We start from the raw sequence: 21,566 nt of genomic DNA on the forward strand, positions 1-21,566 counted from the left end.
ACAGACAGACAGACAGAGTTGGTGACTGCTCCGTGTCTGCTCCAGAAGCACACGGTCATTTTGTTCACCAAAATGTTCCATGGCCTCGACCGTAACCCCTTCTGATCGTTAGTCCAAGGTTTAGGAAGAAGAAAAAAAAGCCTGTGTCAGAAAACGGCCCTGGACGGATTAGACTTATTTACTGCAGCAAATTGTTTACAACCAACCGGGGCGGCTAATCCTCCTCACAGTAAGAGGTGAGGGTGGAGACTCACAACATGGAGCCTTCCCACCCTGATACACATGCCTCCACTGTCTCGGTCTGCGTCTTTCTGCACAGCCACGCGCGCCTTCAGCACCAGCACCTGCGGACAGAAGATGTAGGGGGAGAAAAATCCTCGATCCGGTCCTTGTCAAATTACCTTCGGATGTGACGAGACAAGAAGAGGCTTGTTCACAGCGCATCTGGAATTGCCGGGCAACTGCGAGGCACTTGAGGAGGAGCCGCTGGTTCCATTTCTCCGGGGTTGAGACAAAAGAGTGGGTCGATCGAACTAAGACTCTTTCCGGTGAGAAGAGAGAGGCCCTAGAGGTTGGATTGGGCTCCGCAGCACGAGTAAGAATGAGGCACATTGTTTGAGCGGAAGCTGGGTGCACAGTACAGAAACAACACTGCAACCCTGTCCTCACTTGACACCCAGGTTCACCGGTCTGAGCGGCAGGGATTTGCTGTGGGCAACACGGGAGGAAGCGGGAGAGTAAGGCAGTCACACAGGGCCCCGTAGAGGCCAACAGGAACACACAAGAGCCTCGTGTTGAAGCTGTTCACTTGGTGCAACTGTGGGACGTCGTTATCTGGTCCAGGCTGGTTGGCACATCCCCAAGTTTTTGTTCAGCTGACAGATGAGGGTCCAGAAGGTGGCTAACAGGATGAGGCCGGGCGGCCACGTGGCCCCGCAGGGGATTACAGGTGGCGAGAAGAAGGTAAAGGGATTAGGCTCAGATCGGAGCCTGCTTTTTTAACCTCGTCACTGTTGTCACACCGTCAGCGGAGGAGCGAACTCCTGGGCCAAAATTCCGTCTGTTCCCCGTCTCTCCGTCCTCGACCTCTCCTCCCTCCGTCGCTCCCTCCGCTCATCCATCCATGCGGCCGCCTCTGTTGTCTACAGGCATCCGGCAGCAACCAGGAACTCACTGCTGCTGAGGGAACTGAGCTGGAGCTCAGCCAGGAGTGGACCGGACCTGCCGCTCACCTGCACTCTGCTGACGGACCCGAGATAAAGAGGATCTGGATCTTATTGTTGTTTGCAACCGGCTCTTTACAAATGACAACTTGGGGCTTGAAAACCACATAAATTAGCCCATCATGCTTTTGAAGTCAGGACTATTCTTCACTTTGTGTGTGGTTTCCCTCCAAGCAAGTCAAACCAAAGGTAAGGATCCAGGCTGGTTTCCTTTTTGGGGGTTTTTCTTTTAAGCTATTGCCTTTGTATTATAACTGGATTACAGTTTTGTTTCCACACAACAGATTGCAGTAGTTGCATGTGTGAGTGCTGGACGTCCCTCTGCACTTTTAGCAAGTACACAATTGAGACGTTGTGCCTGCCTGCCTCTTTTGCATACCTTAAGATGAAACCTGACAATGTCCATATTACTTTCAGTACAAAAAATTTGAAATCCTCCATGTTTTTCCATCCGTGACGTTTTCTTCCGCACGACCGGAGACATCACGAGGTGGTGGTGGGTCACTTCAAGGTCAACGGCAATTTCCCAGTTCAAAGTGTGCAGTTGAAAAGAAACTCTCTGGAAACTGCGAAATGCCTGCTCGTCCTCAAACTGCGCTTTTCAGAAAAATGTCAAGCAGCCGACCGACCACTTTTAATGACGTGAATATTCAGTGTGAATTTAATGGGCAATGACATGTAATGGATGTTCCCTGGGAAAAAGATTGCATCGTTTTTCGCATGTGACAACATTTGCGTCCGCGCTGGTCATGTTGTTCAGTGTGATGTGCCCGGGTGAGCTCATTATCCTGAAGGAAACAAAAGCCATTCTGTTTGCAGTGTCGCAGGACGCTAATCTTTTCTGGCTTGTAATTCAGCTGTGAGGCCTTTTTGCGGCTGCACGGGGCATCACGGCCCCGCTCTGACGCTCCCTCCTCTCGTGTCTGAGCATGTGCGAGTCAGATGCTCACTCTTCCCCAAAAAGACCCATTCAAACGCGGACTTGATTCCCCGATGAAAACACACATGACTTGGCTAGATCTCAGGCCACGTTCTGACCTGCTGCTGTGTTTGGAACAGGAGAGTGTGTCAGTGAATGATTCTGCCTGACAGATATTAAACGGGGACATTTTTGCCCAAAAGGCTGCAGTCTGCAGTGTCAATGCCCACACATTCTCTGCATGCTCCTGGTGTTTGGCCAAATTTTGATTTTTTTTTCTTTCCTTTTTTTCCCCAAATTTGGATTTGAGGAAAACAATATTGTTCATTGTGGAGGTTATTATTTATGTGTAATGCAGTGATTAACACAGTTTTTTCCTTGAGCAAAATATCGATGAATGCCTTTATTTTGAACCATTTTAATTCTTAACTTAATTTCTAATTCCTTAGTAATCCCTAGTAGCACAGCAGGCACGGATATTACTGCCCCGGTGACGCTATGATGTCATACAGGAGGTGGATGTAATGTCAGCAACACACACCGTGTACAGTTTAACGCAACACAAACGCCACCACATACGTGACCTCTGGCATCTCAATGAAGTTCAACAAACATGACTTGACATAATGTCACTTATGTAATGTAACGCTGAAAATATAAATCCATGTGCATAATCATTTGTGTGCAAAGCTCTTGGGAGAACTATACAATTACACCATAACATAATCATCCTAATTATTTTCAAATAGAAATTTAGCCAACTAGTAAATTTCAACATGTTCGGAGTTGGACTCAACAAGCAGTCTCATATAAAATAAAAAAAGCCCACCTCTATTGCCCAGAGACCAAGGTGACATTTTCAAATTGCTTGTTTTGTTTGATCGACGGTGCAAAGCCAGAAGATATTAAGTCTACAGTTACAGCAAGGAAACAAAAAAAGGAAATAATCATATTTGAGAAGCTTGTTGAAGCCTGTTTGTCAATTTCATGAATTTGCTGCCATCAAAACAAGAAATTAATCGATCGTTACCATCATCATCATCTATCATCACTTACTATCAGTGTAATTAACAGAAAAAATATATGTTAATGCAGTTAAACTTGTGCACGGTGGGAAGTCACTTCAATAGTGCAGTCTGGGATATGATTTAAAGCTAAATATAAGTATGTTGCAGGTTTTGTGTCAACATACTGTGGATGCTTAGACACTTACAGTTGGCAGCATTCTCTCAATTACCTCTGTTGCTGTGTTAAGTCGTCGCTTATGGATCAGTTTTGGTCCACGGGGCTGCTGCAGCAAGCTACGGATCATATAGCTTAGTTTTCTGTTTGTAGATGCAGGGTTTATGTGCAAAGATTGCCCTCTTTTGTATCTCTCCCCCCAAAAAGCATATGCCTCTCCTGGTAATAGCTCCGATGCCAATTATATTATTTACGCCTATTTGCTCTTTTTATTTCTCCAAAGTCATCATCCTGGTCACTAATCCGGAGGAGGCACAGTTTGTTATTTGAGGCCGATGACCTCCAGTCGGAGTTTTGGGGCTCATAAATCCTGGCTTATTGTCTTAAGAAGCCCTCCGAGGTTCGCCACCTGGCGCTCACAATGAGTGCCTTTCTTCTGAAATAGCTTTATTCGGCGGGTGTGTCTGTGTTGGACAGCGTTGACTGGCACACTGGCTCGTGCATCGGTGTGGAATTACCTCCGTGTAACGACTCACCAGGGGGACTGAGCTTGATTTCTTTTTAAATTAGTGGAGTTCTCCTCATCGTGCCTGCGACATCACAGGGATATGTTTTATGAAAACCGGTCCGACTGTGTTCGTGTTATCACTCGAGCGTGATCACTTGTCGCAGGATTGGTTTCCAGCAGCAGCTAAAATCGTCTGCATTACCACCTGCACTTAAAAAAGAAATCTCTTAGTGTGCTCGAGCAGTAATCCACGTGCGTGCATTTCTGCACATTCACACCTGAACGCCGCTCAGCACAAACTCATCCTGTTGGCCACTGAGTAGCTTCCGTGATGCAACATTGACAAAGCAGCCGATCCTCAGGGACGAGAGTTTGTTGCCCGTTCGCTTTCTCAACACATCTGTGCACTTTTCCCGGCATTCAGGATGATACTGTGCCAAGCATAAAGCAGAACCTTGAAGCTTCAGGCCCCAGAGCTTTTTTACACTACAGTGATCTGTCAAGTTGAAATGACACATTACAGTACATGCAAATACACTATCAACACAAAGCCAGATGGTATTTATAAGCAGCAGGTAGCTCACAGTGAGAGGCAGATGCCATGATGTAACTTGTTGGATTACGTACCTGTCAAATCAAATACTTCTTAGTGGAAGCTGGTGTTAATTACCTGATAACTGGATTCACACTACAAATATACACTTGCTTTGCTTCTGTTAAGTATCTTGTCAAGTATTTTTGTTCATGAATAATGGCAAAAGAAACATTCATGTTAAACACTTGGCCAAATAGGCCTAAATCACAGAGCTGCTAAAACTTTAAGTGCAATATGTCACCAACTACAGAGCATGTATACATACATACACAGGGCGCAGTTCAGGCTGTGTCCAGTCAAGTAAAATGAATTTATACAGCACATTAGGGACAGGAGTTGAGCCAAATTGCTTTACACTCAGGGCAAAGGAAAGCAATACAAGAAGAAGAACATTTTAAAAGAAATGAGACATAAATACGACAAACAATGATAAACTTTAACATGATCATAAAACACCATCAGGCTGGATTAATTTTGTGTTGTCACCCATTAGCTGTTAGTTATAAGAGACATCCTAACAAACGGCCAAAGTGAGGAATCACAAAGTGCTCAGATGTTCAATGATTTGACAAATTTCATTTTTTCTGATTTCTGTAAAAAAAAAATAAAAAAAAAAATCCAATACTTCATCTTTTTTTTTGTCTCGCAGATCTCCAAGACCTCGGTTTTTCCGGACTGAGGGATGTGAAGTACAGACACTTCCTGGAGGCTTCTAGACGGGTCAGACACACCACATATGTCAGAGCAGAGCAGGGCGGACATCGGACGAAGAGGTCAGCGCTCTATAACACGGGGGTCAAAGTGTGTCCCCAGGAGACGATGAAGGCGGTCATGAGCAGCCATCGGGCCTATTACAAGCTCAGAGGTAAAGGTTACACGTCCACTTTGATGGGAGTTCATACTGTCGATGGAACTTGCATGTATTATCATGACAAACAGCTTTTGATGCAATCAAAAACACACAGATACTTTGTCTAATGAGAACACAGCACTTACCAAACAGAGTTTTTTTTAATTTCCTGTTGATTTGAAAGGATAACAAAGTATATATGTCAGTCTTTACAAATAGGTATGATTCTCTCAATCCTATGTAGATATTCATTATATGTCTCTTGGTGACGTCGATGTGATGACATTGGATGAGGCACCAGAGCTGATTAATACTGACTTCATGGATACACACACAGAGAAAACGCTTGACATGCTGAAGTTACATGCAAATATCTTTTGTCCAAGAGAAATGGATATTGGGTGATTTAAGAGGCCACGATCGCCACCTCGGCTCTTACATTTGGTTGGTAATACGAACAGCTGTTGTGTCTTATTTCAAAATGCGGTTGATTGATTTTGTTTTGTTGAAGCTAAACGCTTTGTGCTCGTTCGGGAATAAATTTCCCACAGGCGTCAATATATTGAACAACGTGGAGCCTGTTTTTTCCGCCACTGAGGCAGATAAAGCACACTGTGGCTGCAGGGGGACAATTTCAATATTCACAAAAATGTCAAGAACGTGAAACGTCTTATAAAATGTAGTTTAACATTTACTGAAAATGGCTTTACAGTTTTTTGATGATAAGAAAAGCATTTTTTTTTTTTCAATTTAGTGTAACATTATGACGCTGTAGACTTTTATGTGACTCATGTCTATTTTGTGATGTATTTCCTGTAACATCTTTGTCAGAAAAGCCGAAAACAAGACATCCATAAAGTTCAGTGATTTATCTTCAGTTTGTCAGGAAGCCATCTGGGAAGCGTTTCGGATCTTCCTGGACAGAGTCCCGAACTCGGAGGAGTACAGAGCGTGGGTCTACACCTGCCAGCACGAAAACCTCTGCATGGACGACCTGGCCCAGAACTTCAGCAGCTCACAGGAGCATCAGGAGCTGGTGGCCAGAGTGAGTCCAGCACAAACACATCACAATATTTTCACACCCGTCTGTTTTCCTGTCAATCTCCCATATAAATCTGGAATAGTTAACATCGTGTTTTCTTATTTCCAGAGAGTAGCCGAGCTGGCAGATAGTGAAGGGTGGGTGCAAGCTTTCCTCTTACATTTTGCATCAAATGTGAGTTTCTTGTGTGTTTTCAGTCGTTTCTTTCAGAATACAAAACATGCAAAACAGTTGGTGAGTAATTATCAATAATTAGGGGTGTTTTCATTTTCGGAGGCAATGGAAACACCTGAGGAGCTATTAACACCTCGGCTTGAAATGTTCAAAAGATTTTCACACCAACTAAATAACTGCCTCCCGACCAGTAAAAAAACCCATTATTATTATTTACGTTGATTATGTTTGAAAATGATTATGTTCTTCTTTTTTTCTTCCTTCAGATTTGTCACTGGGACACCCGAGCCAGGGAAGGAATGTGAGTTGGACACAAATGTGTCACTATTGTTCAATAAAAGCAATTAATTAAATTATAAACTTAACAATCTGTCATATATTTGAATAATAGATAGCTTCACGATGTAACAGGTGAATTATCATTTTGTCTCAGGTACCTGGACACCAGCTGTGATTCTGCTTCCAACGGAGGCCGGTGAGGTAGGCTGGTCCCCACCTTTGACCTTGTTTTTTAGGAATCAGATTCTTTTGTGCACAACCTCTACTACATAGACTGCAACATATCACCATGGTTACTGCCATGCAATGTTGATTTTTGTTTGCCAGATGACAGAGGATGCCAATATGATAAAAGAAAACTATCAGGAGTACATTGTCGAGTTCAGCGTCACCATGGTGGACCCGTCCTACAGCGAGCTCCTCAGAGACCCCAAGGCTCGGCACTACAACGACGTCACACGAGAGCTCACAGACAGGGTGAGAGTCGAGTGACACAGGAAACGATAAAAGTTCCTCTGCGCTTTCAGAAAGCCCTTGAGAGATGTGCTGTGTTGTAAAAGCTGAAATTCTTAAGAAGACAACCAGCTTTTCTTTGGTCATCCATTACCCGTTTGTCTTGTTCCATATTCCTCTCCCCTTATTTTAACCTTCGCAGCTAAGCCATTCTTTCACTTTCAACATGCAACATGTCTAACACTGACCTCAATGTGACTGCAAGCTTCTTTAATATTGTTGTATTCGGTGAAAAACCCACCCTGATTGATTCAACAGCTTTAAAGTTGCAGCCAAGGGACTTAAGTTAAGACTTCTAAATTACCACAAGCCAGGAATAGTACGATCACCTGACTCCCACACCCACATTCTCACCTGTCCCCAATCCCCTGATCAGATCAAGTGTATCGAGCTGCCGTGAAGGAGGTTGAACTTGATGTCTTGATGATCACTCTTCCTGTTCTGGGTTTTGGCTTCTCCTGATCATTTTCTTTTTCTTTTTGAGAATTTTTAGAAACCACCAAAAGAAAAAAAAAAGGTTTACTGGCTGTGTCCAATGTCAATACATTTACAAAATGTCAAAAAGGTATTTGGTAAAAAATATTTGTTTAAACCCATAAGGTAATTTTTTCCATCGGCATACAGAATCATCAAATACACGATACAAGCTCAGTATTGAAAAGCATGTGTCTTCCATGGCTGTTTCATTCTCTCTTGTTTTTCTTTGTAAAGTTGATTCAGGTGTTTAAAAAAGTTCCGGGATTCAAAGAGATCCGTGTTCTGGGATTTCGGTGAGTTTAATTAAAGATTTCTATTTATTATTTTTATTTCATTTGCTTTGCACAGTAAATCGACTTGAAGGATTAATAAATGTTTCCCTGAAATGACTTTTATTGAAGTATTTTATTATTCAAGTGAAACTACATTATTATCCAAATATTATTTGGGGATGTGACTCGGAGGTGTGTCTGACATGATCTGTTGTGTTGATCAGCACGGAGGACGTGTCTGTGCGCTACGCTGTGGTCTTCAATGGCGAAACGGAGCTCAGTGACGATCCTGAGAGTCTTGAGGTGCCCGAGACGGAGACGGACGAGGATTTAAATGCTCCCAAACTGAAGAAAATCATCGCGAAGGCCTTAAAACAGGAGCCGTCATTACCGCTGGACATACACACACTCAGCTTTGAGGCTGGTGAGAAAAAAAACGTACTCAAATTTCATTGAATCAAATAATTTGTTAAAACCAATATAAATGTTTTAACTCGTCCATTCCAGTGACCACAATTTATCCAGTCGCTGAGCTCGGCATTAACTCTTTTGAGAGTGTAGTATCTGAGGACGACACCACAAAGACCCCGGCAGACGACGACACTCCCAGCTATGGTTTCTTCCCCACGGTGGCAGTGGTAGAAAACTCTATGGAAGCTTCTACAATCACACCGGTCACACACACCGTTGTGCCTGTCCTCCCAAACGTCCCCCAAGAAGCCACGGATTCTGTTGTCACTGACGAGAGCCCTTTGATGGCGCCAGTTGAGGAGGGGTCCACCGCAGATCCTTCCACAGAGCAGCAGGAGGAGGAGGAGGAGGAGGAGGAGATGCCGCCCACTGAACAGGAAGACAGAGGTGAGGCTGAACCTGAAGATCTGGGGACGGACGGTAAGGCTGCTTCAGGGTAAATCCTGTTTGAATTTTGAAATTTAAAGCAGGAGCTCGACAAGTTTGAGAACAACTAAGCTTTATCGATCAAACCAAACGTTATTGTGGCGTAGAATTTGTCTAGAGCCATTGACAGGTAGCAGGATGATCCTCGATTTTGAACGGCACTTTGTCATCACTACCTGATCTTTGAGTTTTGATTCTGCTGCTCAGGTACAGAACCTTAACCCTGGCCCTAAAGTTGCAGCCAAATGATGGATTATGGTAGAACATGATACATTAGTGTCCTTTCTAAGTTGCAATCATGACTGCACACAACAATAAGTCTATTTCTTTTATACACAAAAGGAATCCCCCTGGTTATAAAATCTCTTTCATGGTATGTTTTATTTCTTTACAAGAACCTGAGCCAGCAGACTCCGAGCCTGAAGAAGTAATGAGTGATAATTCTGGTGAGGCTAACGTCGATGTACCAGAGTCAACAGATCCTAGAGATGCAGAGATGCCTGTCATAGAAGCTGCAGTCCCAGACTCCATACCACCAGCTCACGAGGATAACGCCCCGAGCATTGAGAGTGGCGAAGCCCCTGAAGACAGAGACGAGTCTAACGGAGGGAACAGTGGAACGAGCCCAGTCTCTACGGATGTCCCTGCTGAGAACTCGAACATTCAAGAGGATGAAGGACAGACTCATAGCGGGACGGAGGCAGAAGTGACCGAGCCGGTGGAGGATGAGAGCGGCAGTGGATTCCCTTCAGAATCTGATGAACGCCCGTACGAATCCACGGCTGCACCGGCCATGAGACAAGCCAGCACCCCTCTGATGGTCACATTGGACAAGAGCAAAGAGTTGGTGGTTTTCTTTAGCTTGAGAGTCACTAACATGATGTTTTCTGATGACCTGTTCAACAAGAGCTCCCCGGAGTATAAATCCCTGGAGAATACCTTTCTTGAGCTGGTAGGTACACAAGCTTTTGTGCTCGATATCATGCTTCTCCATGCTTCGTTGTCATACTTGCTTTTGTGAGCCAGAGCTGAAATGTGTGATGAAAGTACATTTTTTGCAATGTTTACTGTTTCACGTTGGTTTTCGGTGATATTTTAGCAGATGCAAAGACATTTTAGAGTCGCCCCACATTGGCGCGTGATCTAAAGGTTGTTGTCCTGCACAGGTGAGGATGCAATTGTCTAGTAAGCCTTATCCTCACAGTGTTTTTGTTAATCTTATAAAAAGGCAGTAAATTATGAAACTTTTATTTTTTATTATCTTAAATTGTATTTTTACGGTAAGTGTATAAATAAGGCGCCAAAATCTTTAATTCTGCAGTATGCAAAGGCTGTAATTTAGGAGGAGCCACTGGGTCAACAGTATAACGCAGAAGTTCGTCAAATGATTCTGTTTCACTCAGATACAGCACTCTGGCTCCAGAAACTCGCCTAACCCTGGAGCTTCCAGTAAATCTGGGCCTAGGAGACAGACGACTTTAGCCTCCATACCGGTATTTTTTTTTCCATATTGGAACTACATCTCCAATGCCTCAGAGAGAGCATGACCTTTCTATTTCTTCACTAAACTTTCATAAATGCAGTCACTTACAGTCTGAAAGTAGCCTACCTAACATTTCTAACATACCGTACTCGGCTTTAGTTTTCGACTTGGCTTTTGTGAACGCATGTAGACCTCATGGGGTTGCTTTTTATGTTTTTTGTGGATATTGGCAAGATTGTTTTGTGTTTTTGCCTTAATTCTTTGAATTATGCTTTGGCTTTTTCAGGGATTGTTTGGATTCTGTTTGACCCATTAGAGACATAAGAATGTAAATTTGCTAAATTTGTGTCTGCAACGGAAATTATTTTTATTCTATTAGAACAAAAGTGACTTCTGTAATTAGAATGAAAATCAACAAAAAACAATTCAAACTTTCAAAACGATCAAAATCAAATTTTGTACAATGCGCTTATTCGCTTTCTTGCTCAAAGTTAAGGGTGCATTCAAACAGAAAGTGAAGCATATTTCGGCTTATATCACATGCAAATTATTACCACTGGATTGTTTGTTCTGACTGTAAGAGAAAGCAGTGCTTCTGGTGCTGTGGGCGTGTGCCTGTTCTGGTGGCAGCCCAACCAGTAACTGATCGTAGGACCAGCCAGATCTGTCATTTTTCTTTATTCCCTCCAGTTTTTCAGCTTTTTTTTCATAGAGAAGTATTATTTTATCATTAAATGATGGGAAAATTGTGAAACGTTGTCTTCAACCACAGTGATTTCCCTGTCTCAGTCTATTTACACAGCTACATGGCCAATAGCTAGTTTCATGATAATAGATATGAGATCAACAGATCTTCTCTTTATCTTCTAGCAGGAAACTTAATTGAACCACTCCTTTTATACAACGTTGTGTCACTTCTTCACGCAGACAAGCTCTCTGGTGTTGAAGCTGCTTTGTATAATACTGTAATGTTGCATGCACCGACTCTTATCCTCTTGTCGTGGGGCTGTCAAGTTTGTGTACATGTATGAATTCTTCTTATAGTTTCTCTTTAAAACTGAGAAATCCCCTGTGTAGAGAAAAATCAAAGACTGGTTGGACGCGTTTCTCACCAACAAAGTCCAAAATTTATTTCTGCCCATATGTGTGTTACAACAGTGACTATTGTGTTTATGCATGTTTGAAGCCTTAATGATAAACTTGTGTGAATTAACGAATTAATGCTTAGCAAACCTAATAGGAAAGTCCTGCAGGTCTATGCACTTAATATTCCTGAAACTGTATTGCTGTATGCATGATAGAGGGCAAACTGGCCCTGGCAAGTTTGAATCATGGGACCTGGGTCGGCCTTACTCATTGGTTTGTGACTCGTGGTAAGAAGCTTTGAGTAATTCTGGTCAGTTCCAGCACCTCACGCATTGGGCTATTAACGGTCCCAATCTGCTTAGTGCGACATCAGTCAGGTTTTTGTGGACATCTGTAGGCATGTAGCAGAAGACAATGAAATAAACTACATGACTGATTGGTTGAAGTAATTTTGTTTTGTAGCGTCCATGTGTAAATCCAATGCACATATTTAAAACAGTTTTAGGGCGAAGAGGCAACATTGTAGTTATTTTCTGCCAATAAGATTACATTTGCTTTAGCTGCTGGCAAGCAGGTGAGGACTGCACCTCTTTAAAACTGCACCTATTAGCTTACATTAAAAGAAAGTCGCGTCATGTGACATCCCTCCTAGTTTCAAGGCTTACCCCGAGGTTGACTGAGGTTTGCTCATGCCCTGTGCTCCGTTATGAAAACGCTTGGGCTTCAAATTGAGGCGGTTTGATAGAGGATCGTGTGATTGCTGCAATGCCAAAGAGCAGAGGGAGGTGGGCTTGGATTTTTGAACGCCAAGCCTTCAAGGTTAAGACAAATGGATAATGTATTTAAGTCACTTATTCTTATTATATTTAAAAACATGTATCAGAAAAGACATGGGATTGGTGATTCATGCTATGAAGTGTTTTGATATGTAATTTGGCAAATAATGGCTAATTTTCCATGGAAAGATCTCCTGCCACTTTTAGACTATTTCTTAAATATAAAATATGTGTCTTCACTGGATACAAATATGAAGAGGTTGGGTCACACACAGGAATTACACAACACAAATTTAATATATACAAAAAAATATGAAGCAATAACAAATAACTCTCCATCTCCAATCTTTAATGGTTGCCCAAACCATGTTTTCTGCAGTTCTACTCATTAATCAATGTATTAAGCTTCCTGGCAAAACAAATGTGGTCAGACATTTGAAGTGGTAAGTATTTTACTATCTACTGTCTATTGTCAAAATCCCATTAAGATATCTTCCTTTAAATGGGCTATTTATTCGAGAAGAATTACTTTGAAAGAAATATTTCAAACGATGGTTTGTCAATCACTGACAAATAGCAGGAACACTAATGAACCAATGTCAAATATACATTACGCAGCCCATTTAAATGGACATAATGAAACACGTAAGGTTTCCATGAATGAACACCTTTAATGGAACTGTACATTTACTGTCTATCATATATGTATAGACATATATATGAACATTTACCCTACAGTAGCTTTCAGCTCCCCCGCTTTCCCATTTGCCATATTCCTCCATTACTCCTGTACCTACTGGTTTGTAAAGCAACCAATAAATTTGGACATGGAGGTTGGAATGACTTTATTTGCTACAGCAAATCAGAAACATTTTCACGGCAGCACATCAATACTTGTGACTTTTCATTTTTTGACCACAGAGAAGGGATGTTTCATTGGCTTTTCCAAAACAAGAACCAGTAGATACACGTGTAACCTCAGAGGAGCATACAGCATGTGGTTGTGTCAAAGAATGAAACTATTGGTGTTTATTCCACACTGTCTATTTCTTGACAAATGTTTTGTGCATAGACAACAAAGGAATCTGCAGCATCTCCACTGTTCCTCGGTCCGCAGTACAGACTCCGCTGAAGTTTGTGAAAGAGCTTGGGTTTGACCTTGCGTGAAAAGGCAAGAGAGCTACGGATTGGTATCTAAACGACAGTGCACATAACTTGACATTCTGCATTGAGACAAATGGATGGCCACACTGCCGTGCGTCCAGTTATACTGCCCTGTTGCCCATTTGTTCTCGACGTTGGACCCCCTGGTCCTCTCAGAGACCATTAGCTATAGGGACCTAGCCCTCAGTAAACTGTCTGCCAGTGATAAGTGAAGTAACCCAATCAGAGCAGAGCTCCTTAAGGCCTCTTATCTCTTGCTCGACAGCCAGGCCAGCCAAAGTATCGTAATCTCCCCCTCTCACACTGCTGCGGTTTGATGTCGGCCTCGTCTGTAGTGAACGTGAAGTGGCTGGAAGGAGAGTGGTTCAGATCGATGAACATTGATGCAGGTCCATTACTTGAGCTGGTTGACTTCCCCCCGTCTAAATATCGCCACCCTCATCAGTCCAAGTGCACAGTCTTAATAGATTGCTTTTCTCAGTTATCTGAGCTGCAAGTCTGAGTCTTGGGGAAAGTTTTCTCATTGCAACAATGTGAAAAATGTCAAGACTTGGGTCACCACATGGTTGCATAGATGTTTTCACTGCACAAACGCGTGTTGGTGAGAAAAAAAGGGGTTGGAGTGTCGAAGCAAAACAATCCATAGGGCGCAAGGAAAATGCAGCATTTAAAAACAAAATGTGATCTTGTTTTTGTTTTTTTAGGCTTTCTTGTGCATTTCAACAAAAACACTAGTTTAATTAACACATTTATAATTTAGCACATGTATTACATGATTTAAAGTGGTGTTGGCTTATTCACATCAAAACATGGTAATCCCACGGGCAGTTGCTGCTCATTCTGCTAAGCTCTACTAAATTAGCATTTAGCAGAGCTAATTTATCTGGTGTAACTTTTTTCCCTCTACAATGATTAGATTTTGATATTGCCTTATTTATGTGGTATGCAAACTAAATTACTAAGATGTTTATGGATCAAAACTGATTTTTTTTTTTTTGGAATTACAGGAACTGTAGGGACTACAGTATGGGGTGTATTAGCTTTAGCTCAGGTTATCGAACCAGCTAGCCTAAGGCAAAATTTCAGAAGTTTGGTTTTTACCTTTGTTTTTTTTTTCCTTGAAAAATCTTCGGCATGATGGTGAAACCTAGACAGTCAAAGATTTGTATCTGAAGTGACTTTTGAACAAGTGTATTGTGTTTTGAGTTTTTAGGCCGGTGTAGGTTGATTAATGCAGAGATACTTGGCACAACAATATAGCTTGTATGTGATGAGATAAAAGCCTCCACCAGCTTACATTATAGATGTCTTTGGGAATAGTGTTTTTATCATGCAAGTCTTTTTTCAAGTGTCTGATCTTTTCATCCTGTTCTCGATCTCTCCCGTGACTAGATATAACACGTTCTGTGTTCTTATACTAACGCTCATAAACCCTAACCTGGTTCTGAATCTAATTACACAGGCAGCACAGTAATAGCGGGATTTCATGCTTGTATCAAAATTTAATTATGAACTATTTATAGGTTTCACACTGTAAAATGTGACCTGAATAATTCAAAATCAGCCGGGCCATGACAACCGAGTCCTGTCAGCGTGGTTCTCTGCTCCCCTGGTCTGCTTCTCAGCAGGACACAGGTCTTCTGACTGACACGGACATGAACCGGACATAATTTCATTTAACTACTGTAAATAATAGTTAGGTTAAATTTGTAAAAGCAACTAGAGCTAAGAATGACTCCTTTTACCCTTTCAGATAAATTAATCTTGCTTTTCAGGAACAGTACAACCTATTCCTTGTTCTTGCTGCATAGATATGTTTCTTCTTCTCACTGATCACTAACTGCAGAAAACAAATCTTTTGAAATGAGAAATTTGAGTGCAGCTCAAAAATTGATTGAGACCTATTGAACCTGTTGAAGGTCTGCAGAAGTTAATTTTCTCTTGCTCATTTTCCACAGCTTCTGCCGTACCTTGAGTCCAATTTGACTGGATTTAAGGAGCTGGAAATTCTCAACTTTAGGAACGGCAGTGTCGTGGTGAACAGCAAGATGAAACTGGACAAGCCGGTACCGTATAATGTCACAGAAGCCGTGCACTGTGTGCTCGAGGACTTCTGCAGCGCGGCGTCGAAGCGGCTCGACATCAAGATCGACAGTCGCTTCCTGGAAGTAGAGCCAGGTGAAATATTCTCGTCTTATCGATTTTCATCTCTCTGTAGAAAAAAAAATATGTGTATGATATATTGCAATCCTGGAAGATGTGATTACAAGATACGGACACTTTGATATATATGGTGTTCTTGTATAGTGGGTAATGCTCATTCAGGCTACAAGGTCAGACACTCCACAACAGGCAACCTAACTCTGCTGTCTTTTGAAGTTAGTAGGTGACGTGCTGCATAAATCTGATGCCTCTTTTTGCTTTGAAGAGTTCATGACTTTTTGTGACTTCATTAAAAAACACCTGATTGGAAATTGACACCTCCATCAATCAACACGCCCTTTAATTTCCCCTCTGAATCTGTAGACAGTGAGAAACCTGTGAACACTGCATTCATGTTAATAAGCTATCACCTCTCTGGTTTGTTTCGTCCATCCCTCCTCCCATCTGTCTCTTTCTGTCCTCTCTCGTGTCTGTTGGTTTCAGCTGACCAAGGAGACCCCTGCAAGTTCCTGGCCTGTAATGAATTTTCACGCTGTGTGGTAAACAGTTGGACAGATGAGGCAGAGTGTCTGTGCGATCCGGGCTACAGCACCGAGAACGGCCTGCCGTGTCAGAGCACCTGCACTCTGCAGCCGGACTATTGTCTCAATGGAGGTCTGTGTGAAATAATCCCAGGGCATGGAGCCACGTGCAGGTACAAAACCAGTTGACGAATGAAAGGGAACACAAAGACGACAACGTCTAATCTCAGACATTGCGGATTGCCTTTTGACTTTTGGGTGCATTCAAGGACATCCAGGATTTGAGAGACGAGTGCTGAAAAAAAAAAGAAGCATTCTCAAGCTATGTTATCTCACAAGAAGTTTAACGCGAAGCAAATGTTGATGCTGTGGAGAGGATCACGAGAATCTATTGGTCTCCTCAAACTTTTGTTGCTGTTTAGCTGCAAACAACTTAGTTGTTTGATTTTTCTTGAAGGCACCAAAAGGAAAGAAAAAATGAAAGAGTCCATAATTTACAGACTTCCCAGACAATCAATACTAACGTAGAGATGCTCCTGCTTCCATAGTCTGATAAATTCATCTCGAGGCACGACTTAATGCAGGGATCATTATTTAGAAATGTGTTTTTAAATAAAATCTTGGAATTGTAAGAGCAAATCAGTAATATAATGTCTATCTATGGTGACATCATGAAGCGTTATTCCGATTGTATAATAATAATTATTACATGTTTTTCACGTGAAACATGTGCACGCCCCAGAAAACAAACAAACAAGTGAAGCTGCCATTTCATTTTAATGAAGTTAACCTGACCTATATACAATTTCTCATCTCTTTCAGATGTCCCGTGGGTAAATTCTGGCACTACCATGGAAAACACTGCAATGAGCTGGTGACGATACCTGTGGACCCTCAGCTAATTATAACCTGCCTCGTGGGAAGTCTTTGCCTTGTTTGTGCCGTCATTGGCATCTTGATGTTCATTAACAAGAAATGTATACGGCCCAAAAAGGCTGTGACTTTGGTGTAAGTACAAGCCCAACTGTTTAGTACAAATTTTCTCTTCCAACAGTTTTTGTCATCCTCTGGGTGTCTCCCGCTGTTTTAAAAGCATCTTTTAATTCACCACCGCCATCTCCTTTCACATTGTAGGCACACCCTTGCTCCGTATGCCTTTGAGAATACTTTGAGGGTGAACCCAGTATTTGAGAATGATGATGGTGTCTTAAGTCAAGTGTCCACATTGCCATGTCCTTCAAGTTCTGCTTCTTCCCAATCCCAACAGTCGGAGCAAGAATATTTTGCCACAATTGAGAATATTCATCTGAGTATTGAGGTACACTGTGCCGTGCAGCACAGACGACTGACTAAAGCGACTAACCTCAAACCTTCGACTCATATAAAGCAATGCGCTGTGACAAACTCTTCCTCTAATATGCTGCAACTAACAAATCATCTTCTCGCTTTCATCTTTGTTTCTTATTGACAGCATTTAAATTCACCACCAAAGTTGGAAAGTCTTTTAGTATTACTTGAGCGGAATCTGAAACAGTTTGTTGCGGCTCTAATGGTAATTGAGTGGAGATCAAGGTCCTTGTGTTCCTTCAGCAGTTGCTCAGAGGCTTTGATCCACGGAATCAAACACAGTGGAGGTAGTTTAAGGCGCAAACGATCCACATCTTTGAAGATTCCTTGTGCCGAATCAAACTAATCAGACTGAGGATTGGAAGTCTCCTGTAGCAGGTCTTTTCTTTCTGCCTGATCGTTCCACTGGTATAGTGCTTGCTTTCCTTTTGCTTTGCAAAGTGCCTCCGGAGCTATAGTGTATTAATGATGCACAACGTAAACACCAACCCAGTCTACTCTCCTTCTCCACAGATCCCCAGACAACTCTACACCACGAGATCAGAAAAGTTAGTCTCGGAAATGGTGGATTTTCATCACTGTATACCCCACAACGAGGTGAGGGCCAAACACTGAACCCTGATATTGTAGCTGATGGAATTTAAACTCATATTGGAATCTTAAGTTTTGTAAGGCATACAATACCTTTAAAATGACATCACACTTTAGATGTTCAACATGGTTCATAAACAGCAGTGCATCTTGTGGTCTAAGACAGAGTTTGCGAATATTCAGTAACTTTTACATCAAATATTTTACAGCTCTATGATGCGTGCAAAGGTAAAATCTCCGCAAGCTGCCCTTGCTAATTTTTTATATTTACTCACAAACCAAATCATTGTCCTTTTTTTGCGTTTAAAGCATAGCTATAATTTCATACAAAAAAAAGTTGTAGAAAAAGTGTAAAATTCTAATGATTCCCAAGTGGTGACTTTGATCAATGCTTCTGCAATGTCATTGAAGCAAAGAGTGTCTCTCTTTTTAGTTTAATTAAACACATGATTGATTCATACAACGTATAAGAATATGCTGATGTATTCATAAGCGTATTCTGTCATTTATTCTTTGGAAAAAAAATACTTTAAAGACAAATCATTCTCCCTCCTCTCTCCTCCAGACGTGGCATCTGCCAAATGAATACAGAACATGTTGTGTTTTAAGGGCATCAGATAGCGAATGTTTTGAAGAATCAGATCTTTGACGACACCTGAGGGGAAGACGACGCAGTGACACGAAACACGAGGGACACGAGGACTGATGTTGCCATTAAAACTGTCTATGGTGGATGCCTGCACACATGCAGGTACAGTAGAGCAGGGATTGAGATTATTTGTTCATAGTGATGGAAGTGTCTTTTTAGACAGAGAGCTATGGATTTTACGGTGGACTTAAAGTGGAACCTAATATTTATTTTACATATTGTATGGTAGGAACATTTCCTGTATACCCTTGGCAAAGGTTGTTCTTTCCTCACAATGAGGTATTTATTATTATCTACAAACTGATACACATGGTGGTATATTAACTTTAGACCGTACAATGTCGTTCTTTTTAATGCTACTGTCAAACGCTGTTGTTGTCCCAAAAAGAGAATGAATGTATAAGCTGTTGACTTTGGTCATAATACTGTATATTGTGTATAGAATTACTGGCTGCATTTATGTATGGTCCGTCAGTGGTTGTCCTGTTTAAAACAACTTCTCCCACTAATCATGTCTTATGAGTTTTTTTTCTTCTTTTTTTACTCATTTTACATTCAAATGCAAAGAATAAAAAGGTTGGTTTTTTTGCATTAAAAAATTGGATGTTTCATTTGTTTTCGACTGCTCAAAGCTTGTTGGGTTTGTTTTACTGAGACGTGACCAAGTGGTAACCCACCGCGACATCACCCATTGGTTTGTGAACGGACGCTTTGAGCATTCTGGCAAGTGCCATTTTGTTTTTGTTTTTAAACCAGAAGTAACCATATTTGGAGGAGTGGGGCGGGGTGGGGCCTGACCGAGAGCTCGTCCACCTGCACCTGCAACCACGCATCTATTGGACAGTACTAGTGGCCAATGGCACGACATCCAGCCCAAATGCATAGGGTGCTTTATTGTCCATTTGACTCTAAGTCAATGGATGTGACAAGTAAAAAGTATTTATTGATTAGACGATGGCAGTCGTCAACCATATTTGAGAGATTTAAAAAAGAGTGCTAAAAGTGTTCTAGTGTTGGTTACTGATAATTGACTGTAACAGCTGCACTGAAAAGGCCCTTATGTCTGTTTATATCCAGCTGATTACTTGACTGAGCGAGTCTCAAGCTCAGTGACGACATCAGCAGTGCATTAGGCTTTGCTGTTTAATTAATCTACACACTAATCTTGTTAGCTGCTATTAGCATTTTGATGTCAGACCCATTTACAGAGCAGTGGCCACGAACAGCTTTGATTATCTACTGAGCAAGAAACAGCTGAAGAACACGGGGAGCATACAGTTCATTTATTTTCTACAGTAATCTATTGCAAAGGCTGAAGTACAAAGAGGGAACATATGAAAGTGAATCGTCAGTTGCAGAAGGGTCGACTGTGTCTCTTCAGAATAAGAGTGTGAGTCAAAACGAAGGTGGTGTTCGATTGTCCAATGAAATGTTTGGAAGGTTCGTGACCCAACCAACAGAGGAATCAAGTAATCATCTTATTAAAACATTACATGAACACACAACACACATGCACACACACACAAATTACAGTATTGTCTGTAAAACAACCCCGAGTCCAAGTGAACTGCAAACAAACGTCTACACTTCCCTTCTTGCATATCAAATAAACAACAATACAAAAAAAGTGACAACACTACAATTATTTTTTCTCTTAAAAAGTCTTTCTGGAAGGAAAACAAAATACATCGGAAAAAAAAAGATTTAAGAATTAGCCACCACATTATTTTTCTTCCATCGGATGAGGTCAAATTTGTTATAGATAGAGGATAAAATATAATATTATAATCTTTTATATTTCACTCATAAAATACAGTATAAGATTATATACGTATCTTTCATAAAAACAATCTGTCTCTTAATAGTATGACTTTTCATCCACGAGTGTCATGTTTCAGTAGACTATGCAAAACCGAGAAAGAAAATACCAGAGTGTGGAAAATGTGTTAATTGTTTCTAGTGAAACAGATGTATTTATAGACAATGATAATTCATATTTAGTCTTTACACAGTTTTTCAAATGTCTATTTGTTTGTCCCCATTGCAGTCCATTAAGGTTTCCGGTTTATAGCTAAAGTAGACAGGCACAACACCAGTCAAGACTTCCTTGGTGTTGTGCATCACATTTTAAGGCCTCACAGTTGGATATTAGTTTCAAGCGTAGACTGAGAAGAAGAGGAAACGCTTACGCTACACAACGATAAGTAGTGTTCCACTGCAAAGTAAAGATATAAAAAAAATACAAATAAACAACATCCAGGCTTTTAAAAAGGAGATGATTCAGCATCTTTCTGTCTAACTCCTTTTCATCCCACGAACCACCAGTGCACTGTGCTGCCCTCTTGATGTGCATGTTTGTGTGTGTGTGTGTGTGTGTGTGTGTGTGTGTGTGTGTGTGTGTATGTGTGTGTGTGTGTGTGTGTGTGTAAATCAGTGACATGCTTCAGGACCAAACTGGTGGCTGTGTGCTTATCTTGTGCGCTGTGGTTCACTTGAGGAGACTCTGGAGCATGGCGGTAGCATATGTTGGCCGGGCATGCTTGTTCTCAATGGCTTTCTTGAGGTACTGAATTCCATCACAGCGTTCCCAGATTTCTTCAAACTGCCTTGGCAGGATCTCCGCCCCTCTCTTCCTGGTCAGGCCCGTCTCCTCCAGACTCAGCTCGCACATCTCCATGTCGTCTTTGCCTGAAAGGCGGAGGAAACGAGAACAGAGGTTTACCAAGTGTCCTGATCACCAGCATGGTTAGCCAGAGTGCTTTTAGTGGAACATTCTGTTTGGCAAAATTGTTTAACAGTTGTTTTTAATCTTATTAGCTTTTAAGTAAGGCCTAAAAAAAACTGCTCAAAACTCT

At 41.6% G+C, this 21,566-nt stretch overlaps 2 protein-coding genes across 9 annotated transcripts in view; one reads left to right on the plus strand and one right to left on the minus strand.

Annotated features, from left to right (window-relative positions):
- Positions 1-243: 243 nt before the first annotated feature.
- Positions 244-19,302, plus strand: impg1b (interphotoreceptor matrix proteoglycan 1b). 4 transcript variants are annotated; one of them, XM_035610524.2, is made up of 18 exons: positions 244-1,412; positions 5,077-5,292; positions 6,156-6,322; positions 6,428-6,456; positions 6,760-6,794; positions 6,927-6,973; positions 7,100-7,249; positions 7,997-8,055; positions 8,259-8,458; positions 8,542-8,925; positions 9,327-9,883; positions 10,335-10,424; positions 15,399-15,618; positions 16,087-16,297; positions 16,947-17,132; positions 17,259-17,442; positions 17,985-18,068; positions 18,628-19,302. In XM_035610524.2, exons 1-18 carry the CDS (start codon positions 1,346-1,348, stop codon positions 18,709-18,711), a joined length of 2,970 nt encoding a protein of 989 aa, XP_035466417.2. In that variant the 5' UTR covers positions 244-1,345; the 3' UTR covers positions 18,712-19,302. The 4 variants fall into 4 exon arrangements, with proteins under 4 accessions (XP_035466417.2, XP_047183286.1, XP_047183288.1 ...); XM_047327330.1 differs by having other exon boundaries at positions 245-1,412; positions 8,542-8,892; XM_047327332.1 differs by lacking the exon at positions 17,259-17,442 and having other exon boundaries at positions 246-1,412.
- A 677-nt stretch (positions 19,303-19,979) lies between these two features.
- Positions 19,980-21,566, minus strand: part of LOC118286234 (unconventional myosin-VI) — a 33,411-nt gene continuing 31,824 nt past the window's right edge. For all 5 annotated transcript variants that reach the window (XM_035610511.2, XM_047337653.1, XM_047337651.1 and 2 more), the window contains one exon: positions 19,980-21,399. In XM_035610511.2, coding sequence (XP_035466404.2) covers positions 21,200-21,399 — 200 coding nt within the window. In that variant the 3' untranslated portion in view covers positions 19,980-21,199. The remainder of the gene's footprint in view (positions 21,400-21,566) is intronic.

Source organism: Scophthalmus maximus, chromosome 15 (genome assembly GCF_022379125.1).
Source record: "Scophthalmus maximus strain ysfricsl-2021 chromosome 15, ASM2237912v1, whole genome shotgun sequence".
NCBI lineage: Eukaryota > Metazoa > Chordata > Actinopteri > Pleuronectiformes > Scophthalmidae > Scophthalmus > Scophthalmus maximus.